Raw genomic sequence first — 14,473 nt, forward strand, 5'->3', positions numbered from 1 at the left:
CACATGGGTGCTGTGGGTTGGGTCTCTCTTAGCTGGGTGCTGGGTTGTAACCAACTGGCTGTACATTGACCCAGCCTCTCCTCTCTCTGCTATGATTTTTCTCTTGTCTAGGGTGACCCAGGGGAACCCGGTGAGAAGGGGGAGCTGGGGAGACCAGGAGCTGCGGGGCAGATGGGCCTGCGAGGGAAGGAGGTAATGTAGAGGTGCTCTGGATGAGGAGGGCATGACCTGGGTGCATTCCAGGGTGCCCATGAGCAGGCAGATGGGGCTCTTGGTCCTACAGTTCTGACTGTTGCCTCAGACAGTTCCTGCTGGTGGAGAGCCTGTTTCTGGCCACAGTGATTATACAACATCCTGGAGTTTCCATGGAGACCCTGTGCCAGATTGTCATGACAACATCAACAGGCTATTTTTAACAGGGGATCCAAGAGGTATTTGAGGGGGCTGTGTGGAGTGGAGGTGTATCCAGTGGAGGTTCGTTTGAGGGACTGGTGGGGGTGGGTTATGTGGAGGCATATGCCTGGGGAGGAAGCTGTGTGGAGTGGAGGAGTGTTCAGGGTGATGGCAGGGGCTGTGTGGAGTGGAGGCGTGTTCCTGGGGGTGTATCCAGGGGAGTGTAGAGAGTAGAGGTCTGTTCAGGGTGATGGTGGGGGCAGTGTGGAGTGGAAGCATGTTCCTGGGGATTTATCGAGTGGAGGCATGTTCCTGGGGGTGTATCGAGGGGAGGTGTGTTCCGGGTGATGGTGGGGGCTGTGTGGAGTGGAGGTATGTTCCAGGGAGGTGGGGGACTTGTGGATCTGGAGGTATTTAGGGTGCTGAGTTTGCACACAGGGTGCACTGAATGGGTGGCTCTATGTTTTGTTGGTCAGGGAAGATTACTGGTGACTTTTTTTTCTCTTGTGTGTGCTGCAGGGTGAACGTGGTGAGAAGGGTGACGAGGGGACCCAAGTAAGTGATCACTCTGTTGCTTTGTGGCAATGCCCCTCCCCCGCTTGACCACACTTGGCTTTTCCCACCATTCTCTTACTTCCCTCTCTTTCCCTCTCAGGGAGAGTCGGGTCAGCCCGGAAAACCTGGCGACCGGGGCCCCCGGGTAAGTGAGGGGGATGTGAGGGGTGTATGCCGTGGGGTGGCGGGGGGAGGAGATCATGGGATGGCTGCATGTGGGATGCACAGGGGGCCGGAGTTGCTGGGACCAAATGGGGACATGGGGATGGACAAAGTGCTGCCCCCCCATGGGACTCCGTGCTGTCACGCTCCCCTGAGCTCATGTGAGTGGGGAGCTGCAGAATGGGCCCAGCTGAGCCCTGTGTGCTGCCTGGGGGCGAGACAGCAGCCGAGATACTGGCTGGGGTGAGCTCCAGAAGGCGGAGCCTGGGAGAATGATGTTACAGTGGGGTTTGGAAAGGCGACTGTCCCTTTTCCCCACCCTGGCAGCTGGGTACCCTCCACTCTTGGGGAGCCTGGTGAATTCCAGCTTCTGTAGGGGCAGCAGCAGCACCATCGCTGCGTGTCCCATGGGCCTCTTGGAGGGGCTTCTGCCTGGCCCCTGCTCCATAACTGCTTGGACCTGAGTGCCCGTGCTCCTCCCCAGCCCTGTTCCTTGGGTCTGGGCTCCCCAGCCTCTCACTCCAGCATGGGGGTCACCATGGTGCTGTGGACCCGCTGCCTCACCTGCTGTCTCTCCACCAGGGCCTACCAGGAAACCGTGGTCTCCCCGGGGAGAAGGGTGACCAGGGAGACTCTGGCGATGATGGCAGAAATGTAAGTTCCCGACTTGCAGCCCACCCCCTCCTTCCCCAGCAGCCAGCTCCCTGACTCTCCCCTCCCCTCACTGTGCCCCTTCTCTCCTTGCAGGGCAGTCCTGGAGTACCAGGGGCCAAGGGCGACCGCGGGGAACCGGTGAGTAGCTGCACCCCCTTCAGCCACGCTTGGAATGAAGCGTTTAGTGCCCAACCTTGGGGTGCTCCACCCCCATAGGGACCCTTCTCCTTGGGGCACTGCAGTAGAGTGAGGCTGGGGCCCCCAGTGTCACACCTAGAGAGCTGCAGACAGGGCACGGGGCACCACCATGACCCACGCACAATGGAAATCCTCTGAGAGGAGCCGCTGCAGGCTCAGGGTGTCCATTGCATGCACTGTGCACACACCCCTGCTCCTGTTGCACGCTCACCCCACAGAGACACAGGCTTAGTTGTACACTTGCTGATTTGCCCTGGCCCATGTGATGCTGCCCGGGCCTGCACGTGTCCTCCCTCATGCTCGCCCAGGCCCTGCACAAGTATCCCAAGCTCAGGCGATGGCAGCTGGGTTTGATGATCTTTCCCTTCCACGTCTCTGGTTTGGAGCCAGCCCAGGATAGCAGTGCTGGCAGCTAAGCCAATGTGCTAAGCCTGATGTCTTGCCCAGTCTCTAGTTGGCAATCTCAGCAGAGTACCCAAAGGCTAGCTGGTCCCCAGAGATGGGCCAGATCCGGGCAAGGGGGCAGCGTGGAGAAGCTTGCACCAGTGGCCATCCCTGAGCAGCTGCCCTGGCCATGGGAACCCCCCAGTGCAGCTTCTTGACTCAGGGCAAGGTTTGGAGCTCGGGCTCCATTCGGGCTCTGTGCCGGGTGGGGGCCCCCGAAGCTCTTGTTCAGTGGTATATCTAAGGTGGTTTGGAGCCCTGCAGAGCTTGTTTAGGGGGCTTCCCCCCCCTCCCCGGGTGCTGCTGTGTCTTGGGCTGTGTCTATGCAGATGTCCTGGAGGCCTCCACTAATGCTGGGCTCTCTCTCCTTCTCTGCAGGGGCTGCCTGGACCCCCAGGACGAATTGTAAGCTCAGCATTTCTTTGCCCCTGCCCTGGTTGTGTTGGGTTTGTGCTCTGGGCCCCATAGCATGTGACCCCTCTCTCTGCCCCACAGATCGATTCGGGACCTGGAGGAGGAATTGGAGAGAAAGGCGAGAAGGTAACGCTGCTACTACCTCCTGGGGGCTGCTGAGGGATGGGAGCTGTGGAGCTGCCCTCTCTCTGCAGGAGTGGGACAGCCCAGCTGAGGGCCCCAGGCCTGAGGCTGGGCTGTAGCCTACAGCGCTGCGTGTTCTGGTACCACTCAGGACTCTGCAGTATGGACCACACCTGCCCTGCAGAGAGACTGTCCTGGAGTGGAACCGCTCCCTCCCTGCCTGGCAGGGGCATGGCTCACCTGGGCTTGGCTCTGGGGGGTGCACCTGGAGGAGGATACAGTACAATCTGGTTCCAGGGGAGCGACACAGCTGGTCCACCTGCCTGAAAACACTGAACATCTGTGGTCCCGTGTCTAATCTGTTCTGATTGGCTGTTTCCATTTCAGGGAGAGCCAGGGGACCCCGGAGAGGATGGGATGAAGGGTGCGAAGGGCGAGGCTGGGGTACCTGGCCTGCTTGGAGAGAGGGTAGGTGCCAGTGCCTGGGAGTATCTGTCTCAGGAGGTGCCACTTGGAACTGAAATGCCCTTGGATTGAAAGCCTCTGCAAGCCGAGCTCTAAGGGAGGGACGGGGGGCGTGGCAGAGGGAGCTGGGGGGCTGGGTGTAGCTCCTGGGAGCATAATAAGGGCGCTGTCTCGCAGGGAAGGGATGCCCATATTGCGGGGGGTGGAAGGTGCCTGCCAGGGGAGCAGTGAGTGTGGGGAGGCTGCATGGGGGGGGTGTATTGCAGGGGTTGGGGAGTCTGTAGCACTGGGTTTGGGGCATAGGTGCACATAAGAATGGAGCATGCTGGGGGCTGGTACCTCTGGGGAACATGCACATGTGGGGAGAGCCTGCACAGGGAACTGGTTCATCTCTCAGGTATTCATGTGGTGAGGGGCAGGGTGATGAGTATATGGGGGAAAGTGGGCCCCAGCCATTTCCTCCTGACACTCCTGGAGCAGAACCATCTCCTTCCTCTTGCAGGGGATCGAAGGTCCCAGAGGCCCCCCCGGAGCTCGGGTGAGTCCCTGTTCCCTTTCCTCTCTGCTGCTTTGGATGCAGCACTTACTGCTCCTCACCCAGGTGCTGGGGAGCTTTGGCTGGCTCTGCCCCTCACCTTGTGACCAGCCGTTCTCTTCTGTTTCCTACCCTACAGGGTGACCCTGGAGACCGAGGCCAATCAGGAGACAAGGTAAGAGCCTCACTTTCATGTAACATGCCAAGTCTGCCTGGGCCCAGCATGGGGTGGGCAGGAGGGTGTAGCTGGGGTGTGTTTGAGGGGCCCCATTGGGCCGTACCATGTCTATAAGTGGAGCTCTCACCAGGACGCGCAGCCGGCAGGGCCTCTTTGCCTTGTTCGTGGGGGAGGAGGGATGCATCCCTACTGCTTGGCCTGTGCTCGCAGTCCCAAGTGAGGGGTGCAGAGTGCAGCATGCCCGTCTGCATGGGGCAGGGTGGGGGCATTCAGTCTGAGTGCCGAAGGACTGGCCTGCATCACTGTTGCAGGAAGGTCCTTCCTTCCACTGCATCCTGTGCTGCACCATCTGTTCTCCCAGCTAATGTGGCTGCCTGCCCCACTGGTGGACTCTCGGGGGAGGTAGGAATGGGGGAGCCTTGGTGCAAAGCCATCACTGCCTGGTTCTCTTTCAGGGAGACCGAGGCCCTCCGGGGCTGGATGGCCGGAACGGTTTGGATGGCAAACCTGGGCAAATGGGCCCTGCGGGGCAAAGGGTAAGTGTTGCCTGGCTGGGGGAATCCCATCCCCCTTGCGTGAGGCTGCCCCTCGGAGGGGGTCTAGGAGAGGCTCTGCTCCTTGCAAGGAGAGCCACTAACCGGAGTATCGGTGTATCGCCAGGTCCTGCTAGCCATGTAACATACGCCCGGCAGCGTGACCTGCCCCTGATAGCGCCGCCACCCGACAGCAGGGTGTGCAGGTGCCCGGGAGACCCCTTCCCCAGGCTCCAGGACCCCGCTGTAGCTGAAGGAGCTGCCTCGATATTGAGGGTTGCGGTAGGAAGGCAGGTGAAGGCGTTGCCTAGCAGGGCTGTGTGGGGCTCTCCACGTACAGGCCGACAGCTGCCCCAATGCACCAGTGCACCCTGAAGTAACACCCCCAGGGTGGAAGGGAAGTACAGTCTCTAGGGTGACCCACCCAATCCTTGACCTCTCTCTGCTGAGATGCCAACATGGGCGCCAGATAGTGCCAGCTGTAATGGTGGCTCAGTAGTGCCGGCACCTGCCCTTGAGGATGGATGGAGACCATCAGCTCGTTCACTTCAGCCATGGAGCCTGAGCTGGGTTTGAGTCGGTGCCTAGAGGGAGGCTCTGTGTCCCTGAGCCGTGCAGTGCCCTGTGCTCATTTGTGTCCGTGCTCCCTGAGTGCCTGCTGCCGGGCTAGCTCAGGGGTGCTGCTGGCTTTCCCTGGGTGGTTGCTGCTCCCTTCCAGTGAGTCTAGGGGCCCTGTTAGCAGAGGTGCCTGTATGGTGGTGACCTCTCCTGCTTTCATGCCGTGAGGTGAGCCAGGCCTCTCTGGAGCCCCCAGGGCAGCACCCTGACATGGGGTGGCCAGGCCCTAGAGTCAGGCCTGAGCCCATCCCCAATGATCACCGCCATGTTCTCTTGTTTTTCTAGGGTGACCCAGGCAAGCAGGGTGACCCCGGCCGAGATGTAAGTACAGAGCTCCTGATTCTGAGGGGTGGCGGGTCACACGAGGCAGGGGGCTTACCCACTCCCCGCTTTCCCTGGGGCACCCCGAAGTCTCATGCACAAGGCCAGTATCTGAATAACACTGCAGCAATGGGACCAGGCATCACCAGAGCAAAGCACTGGTTCAGCTTACTCTGCGCCCCACCTCCCTGACACAGGGGTCCATCCATTCCAGTATCCTTCCTCTGATCAGCAACTGATGCTTTACCCTGAGGGCCCAAGGCCTGGAGCTGTGTGTTGAAATCCTGAGCATGGTGGAGCTGTCCTGGGGGCCATCTGACCGTGCAGAGTCCCTGGCCCGAGGGCACTGCTTACCCCTGCAGTCACCACTCCTCCTCTCCCTTTGGTGCTGAGCTGCTGCCCCTCGTGTCTACCTGTGACCCAGCTGGGATCTGCCTCTCACCTGATCTTTTATTGTTGCAGGGGCTGCCAGGCCAGCGAGGGGAGCAAGGTCCTCCAGGAGCCATCGGCCCCCCGGGACCACCAGGCTTGGCTGTAAGTAGTTTGGTTGGCTGTTGTGGGCCATCCCTGCTGGCTGTTCCCTGCACCTCCTCTGGCATTGCCCTGCACTGGCAGGGCCCCAGATAACCCACCCCCTGACTTGCCTCCCTACCAGGGGTTTCCTTAGAATCATAGAATATGAGGGTTGGAAGGGACCTCAGGAGGTCATCTAGTCCAATCCCCTGCTCAAAGCAGGACCAATCCCCAACTAAATCATCCCAGCCAGGGCTTTGTCAAGCCTGACCTTCAAAACCTCTAAGGAAGGAGATTCCACCACCTCCCTAGGTAACCCATTCCAGTGCTTCACCACCCTCCTAGTGAAAAAGTTTTTCCTAATATCCAACCTAAACCTCCCCCACTGCAACTTGAGACCATTACTCCTTGTTCTGTCATTTGGTACCACTGAGAACAGCCTAGATCCATCCTCTTTGGAACCCCCTTATGAGGTCACTCCTGCTCTCCGGCTGCCTCTCATCCATGGTCTCCATTCACCCTTATGTGCTTGCCCTGTGGGGTGTGACCCTGCCTCACACCATGTCCCACATGCTCTGGGAGGCCTGTTCCCAGGACTCATGCTGCCCCCTTGGGCCATCCTTTTGCCCTGAGCAGCCTAACCCAAGTCTGATGTGAGGCCTGCTCGGGCCTGGGGCTGCTTGCCCAGAACTTCCTGATCTGTCAGGCAGGTTTGGGGCAGCCCTTTGCTCCCAGCAGCTCCATTTGGCTGGTTGCTCTGTTGGCTCGGCCCATGCTGTTACCTGGGTCTAGCTCTCTCCAGTCAGCTGCCTGCTCCTGTTGGCTGTCATGCCCTTGCTAATCACTCTCTGGGCAGGGCTCACAGCCTGGGCAGGTAGCCTGACCCAGCCTCCCCTGGGAGCTGCTGCCCTGTGGTATGACAGCATTGGACTCCAGCCACCCTGCCGGTCGGGGTGAGCCCAGAGGGGCCTGTGGAGGGGCCTGCTGCTGTCTCAGGCACGTGGAAGGCCCTTCACTCTGCTAACAACCTGCGCTTCCTTCCAGGGCAAACCCGGCGACGACGGCAAACCCGGCCTGAATGGGAAGAACGTGAGTAAGGGAGCCAGCCTCTGCTGGAGAAGGACAGCTCCTGGCTGTGGCAGGCAGGGTCTCTAGGCCTGATGTGCAAGGACCTGCCTGGGCAAGAGGGAGCTGCCCTGGCAATGGGGTGGGACAGAGGAAGAGACAGCTGCCTATAAAGCTATAGGGTCCCAGAGACTGTACTGAATGCAGGCAGAGGGCTCCCTGAGCATGGGGCAGGGAAGGGGGGGTTTCCCTTACCAGACTCTGGTGCCCCTCCTGACAGGCCAAATATTGACAACCCCTGTAGCAGGTCCTCAGCTTGCCAGGACCTTCCACTGATGGGTTGTCAAAGGGGCATAGCAAAGGGCTTCCCAAGCCCAGAGTGTGGGCCCCCCATGTGGGGCACCCACTGTGCCATGGGTAACCACCAGTGCCTGCCATCTCCCTGCTGCCCACCATTCCTCAGCTCCACTAGCCCTGAGGGAGCCTGGCTCATCTAAGGGCTGTGTGGCAGATGTCAGGAGGCCTGGGGGACCCAAGGGGATGTATTGTGCTCCCCAGTGTGGAGGTGACAGTCTGATCTGGGACCTCTCCCCCCACCTGCCCAGGGCCCAGCCCCCTAGTGTGCAGGGCCTATGTGGAACAGGGCTTTGACTAGTGGTTTCTATCCTCCTAGGGAGAAGATGGGACTCCAGGAGAAGATGGGAGGAAGGTAATGAGCTAAAGGGCCCCTCTCCCCTGGACTAGCCACCCCCCTTTGATAGCCAGGCCTGTGAGCAGCCTAGCAGGTGGCGTTCCCCTGGGGGACAGACTCCCCTGCTGCTCCATTGTCTCTGCCAGGCACCTCTTACCATGTACTTCCTATGGGAGCAGGAGCTGCCTCCTGGTGCCAGCATGCAGCTCTGGGCTGCTGCAGCTTTGCTTACCCAGCAGGAGGGGTGGGTGAGGTTACTTCCTCCCCACTAAGTAGCAGTCCTAGACCTTGCTGGCTACAGGAGAGGGGCCACTGGGAAGACAGACCCAGGCTCTGGGTGAGGGTTCCTGCCCCAGTGGCTGGGCCCTGCCCGAGTCCCCTTGGCTGTCTCATTTGGAAATGGAATGAGGCTGTAAGGTAGCCATTTTCTCTTGGCTTTTCCTGATTAGGGGGACAAAGGAGAAGCTGGCGCCCCTGGCAGAGACGTAAGTACCTGTGATTCTTCCCTACCCCCCCTTTCCTCCACCTGCCCTGGATTTACCTCAGTCACAAATTGCCCCCCAGCCTAGGGGCTCGGCGCAGGGTCTGTCTGTGTTTGGTGGCTCCACATGTGACTCTTCCATGTGCTGCCTACACAGTCACTACGGCCCCCTCTCTCTGCTCCGATAATCCATCACACTGGGGGCTGCACCGGCTGGGTGGTGCCAGTGGCAGAGACCCCATCTAGCAAACCTGGGGGTCACTCTGATGGGTCTCCCCGGCTTGCTGCCCATAGGCAGGCAGGGGTGGTCGGTAGTGATCCTCGCTCTCCAGTGCATCGGGACCTTTCCCTCCGGCAGGGGAGGGGAGTGCAGGCGGCGTCCTGAGGCCTCCCCCCACCACACACTGTATGAGGGGAGCTGCGCCCTCTGGCCTCTGCTCCCCGGCTCATAGAGGCTTGGGTTTAGATGGCAGGCTCTGCTTAGCTGGAAAGGGCAGAGGAGGCCCCAGCTCTGGCTAATGAGATGCTGATGGGGGGTGGGACTGGGGCCTCAGTGACTCCATTGCTTACAGGCCCTAGTTGTTTCTTGGGCTCCCTTTTTGGCACCTCCATTAAAGCATCACTAAAAGATGCTGGTCTGCTCCCAGTTGGTGCTCCCACCCACAGCAAGTGGTGATAGTGCCAGGGGGAGGTACATGCCTTCTGCTGGCACCCCAGGGTGCTAGCACTCTTTGACAGTGACAGGCCTTTCAGCAGTCATCTGGCTGTAGTACCTGTCTGTAGGCCCTCCCAGCTGGAAGGAGGTGAGGGTAAGAGGGTTTGGGGGGTGATGCCAAGGGGAAACAGCACCAGATGGTGATGCATCTGTTCTTCTTTGGCAGGGTCAAGAAGGCCCCAAGGGCGAGCGAGGAGACCGTGGGGTGCCAGGCCCCTTGGGACCTCCTGGTGTCCCCGGTGTACCTGGGCAGGTTGGACCCCCAGGCCAGGTGCGTAACCTCCAGAATAATACTTCTAATACCAGCTGCTTGGCACGGCTTGCTGTGCCCACGGTCATTTGGGAGTGGAGCCCCATAGCCTGCACGAGAGCTGGGGGCGGGGAGAGCACTAGTGCTGTTTACAGCTGGGAGAGTGCAGGGCCGGCTCCAGGCACCAGCTGAGCAAGCTGGTGCTTGGGGCGGCAGATTGTTGGAGGCGGCATTCCGCCCAATCCTAGGGCGGCAAGGCCGCTTTTTTGTTTTTTTTGTTTTTTGTTCTTGTTCCGCTCCGGCCGCCCTGTAGGGGGCGGTGGCGCGGAGAACCAGGGCAGTCCTCTTCCTTCCCTCCCCGCCGACCGGAGCGGAGCCCTTGCAGCAGGCGGCAGGAGGCGGCGCAGCGGGAGGGGCCACGTGGCAGCGCCCCTGCTGTAGCCCTGGCCGCCCCCTTCTCTCTCTCTCCCCCCCCCCCCCCCCTCCAGCCGGTCCCCCTGCACCCGCGCTCCGGCTGCGCCGCAGGTGGTTTTTTTTTTTTTTTTTTTTGCTTTGCCATTCTGGCCGCCCCGTTTTTTTGTTTTGCTTGGGGCGGCCAAAAAGCCAGAGCCGGCCCTGGGAGAGTGGAGAGAGAAGAGGAGACTGGCCCAAGATCACACTGAGCTCAGAGCCTAGGACTCTGGTCTCCCAGACCCTGCTCTAGACATGAGATGATCTGCCCATGGCTGAGGTGGGAGTACAGACCTGGTCAAGTCCAGCACCACCAGGGACTGAACAGCAGAGTAATGGCTCATTGTGCCATGGCATGGATACCCTGGGTCCCTCTCTGATTCCCTGGGGAAATCCTGTTCTTCTCCAGCTGCAGCTACAAGCTCCTTCCAGCCCTGCAGGACCACTTGGGATTGGACTGCTGACCATACAGCCTGCTCCCTGCCTCAGGGGGCAGACCCCAGGGCAGGGGAAGTACCCCAGCTTGAGTGGGCTCCTCCTCCCAGACTCAGTGCTCACAGACACCCCAAGCTGCGTGGCCTCCTCTCCCCAGCCCTGGGAGTGCCTGCGGACCCCACCCATTGGCAGAGAAGCTGCTCTCTCCCCTTGTTCGCAGTTCCAGGGTCTGCTCACATTCCTTCTATACCTTTTCAGGGTGCTCCAGGCCTCGCTGGGGCTGCCGGACAAAAGGTGAGTGTTTTCCCAGCCCCCATCAGGCCACTGGAAAACGAACCGAGCAGAACAGCCTCTCCTGTCAGACCCCACTGGCTTGCTGTGCCAGAGCACAGACCTCTGGGCCCTCGAGGGTTACTCCTGTGAGTTCCCTGAGCCCTGCTCCCCACTGTGCCCAGCTGGTGGGTGTGGCTTAGTGTCCTCCTGTGAGCTGTCTTCTTTGGAGGAGCTGCGGGCTAGGAGGGACTAAGGTGCTTCCTGGGGGGCCTGCGTGGAGAGCAGTGGGGCCCAGGTGTGAATGGCAAGGGAGCTCTGCCCACATTCTCTGGGGTGCCATAGGCTTTGCAATAGGCCAGTGGGGGTTCCAGCGGGTCTGGCCCAGACTTGATTCCAGGTAGAAGTTCTCAGAGGCTGCAGAGCCCATGTACTGGGCTAGCTGGGGGTGGAGCACTGGTTCATGTGTTCACCTGCCTGTCTGGGGAGGGAACTTGGGTATCCGCCCTTCCCTCAGCACCTTGGCACTGTTCCTCCCCAAGCTGTATCACTTCAGCCTAGGCGTAAGCAGGGGCTCCTCCAGAGGAGGCGAGGCTGAACTCTTCCTCCAGGGCTCTACTCTCCAATCGCTGGGCTGGAGGGGATCCTGACTCCTCTTGCTCTGTTTCAGGGCGACCGAGGAGAGGCTGGATCCAAAGGAGAACAGGTGAGTATCCAGCACCACCTGGGGCGATCCGCCAGCGCTGAGTCCTCTCCTCCCCCCAATGCAGTGCCCTTTGGGTGTGTGTGTGTGGGGGGGGGAACCCAGAGCTTGGTCAGCCCCACTGTATTCCCTCTGAATGTAGCTCCTGGGGGACCGGAGCAGCTCCATCAGCTGAGATAAACAGACCCTTGCCAGTCACTGCCACTTGGGAGCAGGAAGACCACGGTGATTCTAGGCCTACTGAGTCCACCCCTGCAGCAGAACAGTGCCCTGCAATGTTCGTTCTCATTGCCAAGGGAGCCTCCTCCTAGCCCTGGTGGCTGTGAAGAAATGCTTGGGAGTGTGACCCGAGCGTAGCTGATGCAGCAATGCCAGCCTGAAAGAACTCTGCCCCATTCATGTCAATCCTGTGTTAACTCTGGAACTTAATGAGGCCAATTTAATAGCAACATAGTAACTCTTTCCCTGCTGATCATTTTAGCAGCAAAACCTGTCTGAAGCTCTTTCTATTTCACAATTCCAGACCACCTCCTATGGTGCTAACCGCCCCAGCTGTCCCAACCTCCAACTTCCCCGACGGCTTCGCTTAGGTGGTTCTGCATTAATACAGATGCCTGCAGCCCAGTGAAAATGGGGGCAGTGTAAAATGGACTTTGGTATCCAAATAGCGAACTCAATGTGCTGTGGGCTCCCATGTGTCCCTGGGATAGAAGTCACTACTGTGCCTTTCCTCTGGCTGATGGGCTAATCCAGTCCCCTGGGTAGTTCAGGCAAGCGCTCGCTTTCTGAGTGTAAGTGACGCGGCTGCAGAATTAGCAGACTCTGGCTGCAGCAGGTAGGTCCTGCTTGCTGCAAGATATGAAGAGTTAATGCAAGTGACTGGCTACATTACAAAGGCAGTTGACCGGGGCCTGTGTGAGACCTGCAGTCCCAGGGAGAGCGCAGTAGTGACCTGTGAGTGGCGTCATCGCACTAACTGATGGGTGAGATCTCAGCCCCGTCCTCCCAGATGGGGAGGATTCTCTCTCCCCCATATTCACCAGGTCCGCCCTCCCTCCCCCCAAGCTCCTGCTGCGTCCTTCCCAGGGGTTTCCATGTGACATGGCCAGGTGGGCAGTGAGCAGAACTGTTCTAATCTGGTGTCGTTCTGCTTCTTCTCATGGTGACTAGGGCAGACCTGGGGATCCTGGACAACGTGGTGAGCCTGGGACAGTCTCGGTAAGTCACTGCATGGGGCCAGTCATATCCATCTCAGAGGGGGCGACCTACTTACACCTGCAAAATAACCTGGGCATCTGCTGGTGCAACCAGTTCAGCCCTGGCAGATGCGGGGAGGGCTAAGGCCCTGGGGTCTCACAGCTGGCAGTGATGGAGGTTGGGGTTATGCCTCGGCAACCCTGGCTGGGGGCTGCCCCTGTTTTTGTTCTCATTGTCTTTCCCTTGCTGTTCGTAGAATGTTGAACGTGCCCTGGAAGCCTATGGGATTAAGGTACGAAGCAAAGCAACAGCCAACTCTGCTCACGAGGCATCTGTTAAGAGGGAGGGGAAACATGGGACTTGGGGTGGGGATACTGTCCCTGGCCATTGGGAAACCAGCAGGAGGGAGGCCTGAGGCTGGTAAGGGTGGGTGAGGAACAAGGGGAGACTGAGATGTAGGGGGGATGCCAGAGCCCAGACTAATAGGCTCTTGGGTGGAGGAGACCAGGGCCCGGGGAGTGCACAACCGAGAGGGAAGCCAGAGCCATTGAGCATGTGATGTGGAGAAGGTTGGGATACTGGCTGGTGCACCTGGTAAGGGAGTGAAGGCCTGGGGTCCCTAGCCACTGGGCCATGGGTAATGGTGGGGAAGGCCAGGGGCTCTAGCCAGCATCTGCCTGGTATATCAGCAGCTCTGTTGCTGGCAGGCTTTTGGCAGTGGTAGGCCATGGCTGCAGGGTGTTACGATGGGATTGTTCCCATGTGTGCCGGGGGAGAAGTCATCTGAGTGTGAAGGTCAGACCTACCATTCTCTGTCCCTGCCACTGACCTTCCCCCAGCAAATCCTGGGATCCCAGCATGTCTGCCTGCATTCATCAGGAGACCCTGTTCTTGTGCAGTGGTGGGATCGAGAAGCACTTGCTCAGGGATGTGTGGACTCTCCGGGGTTGTCCCTCTGTCAGGGGGCTCAGGGCCTGGATAGATTATCCCTCCCCCAATCCAGCATCTGGGACTTCCCTCCTTTGCCCGCTGTTGTGATGACCGCGCTCTGTCTCTCTCAGATTGCCTCGCTCAGAGAGATCACTGGAGCCTATGACGGCAGCACTGATCCATTCCTGCCCTACCCTGACCGCCGGAGAGGCCCAAAGGGTGATAGGGGAGACTCAGGGGAGAGGGGACCTCCAGGCAAAGAGGTGAGGTGAAGCCACCAACAGAGGGTTGGGGCAGGTACAGAGGGGAGGGAAGAGTTCCTCTGGGGCCTCTCTGCTGCCCCTTGTGGGTGAGGGGTCCTTCAGCCAGCACCCAGGGAAATAAAACACTCCCCGTTTTAGGGGTTGCTCTGAACCTGGTCCCAATGGGCCCCACTTCAGGCCTGGGTTAAATCAAGCCTCTCTGAGTCCCTCGGTGCTCAGGGCCAAGCAAACAGCTCCCCAGGTTCGTCCTTTCCTCAGGAGAGGAGGTGTGTTGAGTCCCCAGCCCCTTCTCCTCAGGACTCTCAGGCTTGGTCTACACTTACCCCCCAATTCGAACTAAGGTACGCAACTTCAGCTACGTGAATAACATAGCTGAAGTTCGAAGTACCTTAGTTCGAACTTACCTCGGTCCACACGCGGCAGGCAGGCTCCCCCGTCGACTCCGCGGTACTCCTCTCGTCTAGCTGGAGTACCGCAGTCGACGGCGAGCACTTCCTGGTTCGACTTATCGCGTCCAGAGAAGACGCGATAAGTCGAACCCAGAACTTCGATTCCCAGCCGCCGAACTAGCGGCTGGGTGTAGACATACCCTCACACACACGGCTTTGGAGTCCCCTGTCTCCAGGGGAAGATGAAGGGGGGAAATCCCAATGGCTCCCTGGTTCTCTCTGCCTCACAGCTCAGAGATGCAATGAATCTCAGCAACATCTCCTCTGGGGAGCTGCCTCCCTCACTAGGGCTGTCCAGTTCCTGCCAATTCATAGATCTGCTCCATGCTGCTTTCCTGGGAAGGCAGTGGACTCCAGCTGCTTCTGGGCCCTGCTGGTTAACCCTTGTCTCCCCATGCACAGTCCTGCCATCACACTCCATTAGCAAGTGCAGCCCTACCCTGCCCAAGGCCGAGCGAGACTTACCTG

General features: G+C 59.5%; 1 protein-coding gene across 1 annotated transcript in view; it reads left to right on the forward strand.

Moving 5' to 3' along the window:
- The window catches only part of COL7A1 (collagen type VII alpha 1 chain), a 97,207-nt gene that overhangs the window by 42,951 nt on the left and 39,783 nt on the right, over nt 1-14,473 (forward strand). The window contains exons 47-67 of the mRNA XM_065408257.1: nt 112-130; nt 913-948; nt 1,049-1,093; nt 1,693-1,764; nt 1,858-1,902; nt 2,902-2,946; nt 3,331-3,411; nt 3,911-3,946; nt 4,083-4,118; nt 4,577-4,657; nt 5,558-5,593; nt 6,056-6,127; nt 7,151-7,195; nt 7,845-7,880; nt 8,312-8,347; nt 9,225-9,329; nt 10,452-10,487; nt 11,134-11,169; nt 12,337-12,384; nt 12,620-12,655; nt 13,425-13,556. Of these exons, the coding sequence (XP_065264329.1) occupies nt 112-130; nt 913-948; nt 1,049-1,093; nt 1,693-1,764; nt 1,858-1,902; nt 2,902-2,946; nt 3,331-3,411; nt 3,911-3,946; nt 4,083-4,118; nt 4,577-4,657; nt 5,558-5,593; nt 6,056-6,127; nt 7,151-7,195; nt 7,845-7,880; nt 8,312-8,347; nt 9,225-9,329; nt 10,452-10,487; nt 11,134-11,169; nt 12,337-12,384; nt 12,620-12,655; nt 13,425-13,556 (1,114 nt within the window). The remainder of the gene's footprint in view (nt 1-111; nt 131-912; nt 949-1,048; nt 1,094-1,692; nt 1,765-1,857; nt 1,903-2,901; nt 2,947-3,330; nt 3,412-3,910; nt 3,947-4,082; nt 4,119-4,576; nt 4,658-5,557; nt 5,594-6,055; nt 6,128-7,150; nt 7,196-7,844; nt 7,881-8,311; nt 8,348-9,224; nt 9,330-10,451; nt 10,488-11,133; nt 11,170-12,336; nt 12,385-12,619; nt 12,656-13,424; nt 13,557-14,473) is intronic.

The sequence above is a fragment of the Emys orbicularis genome, chromosome 7, assembly GCF_028017835.1.
Source record: "Emys orbicularis isolate rEmyOrb1 chromosome 7, rEmyOrb1.hap1, whole genome shotgun sequence".
In the NCBI taxonomy this organism is placed as follows: Eukaryota; Metazoa; Chordata; order Testudines; family Emydidae; genus Emys; species Emys orbicularis.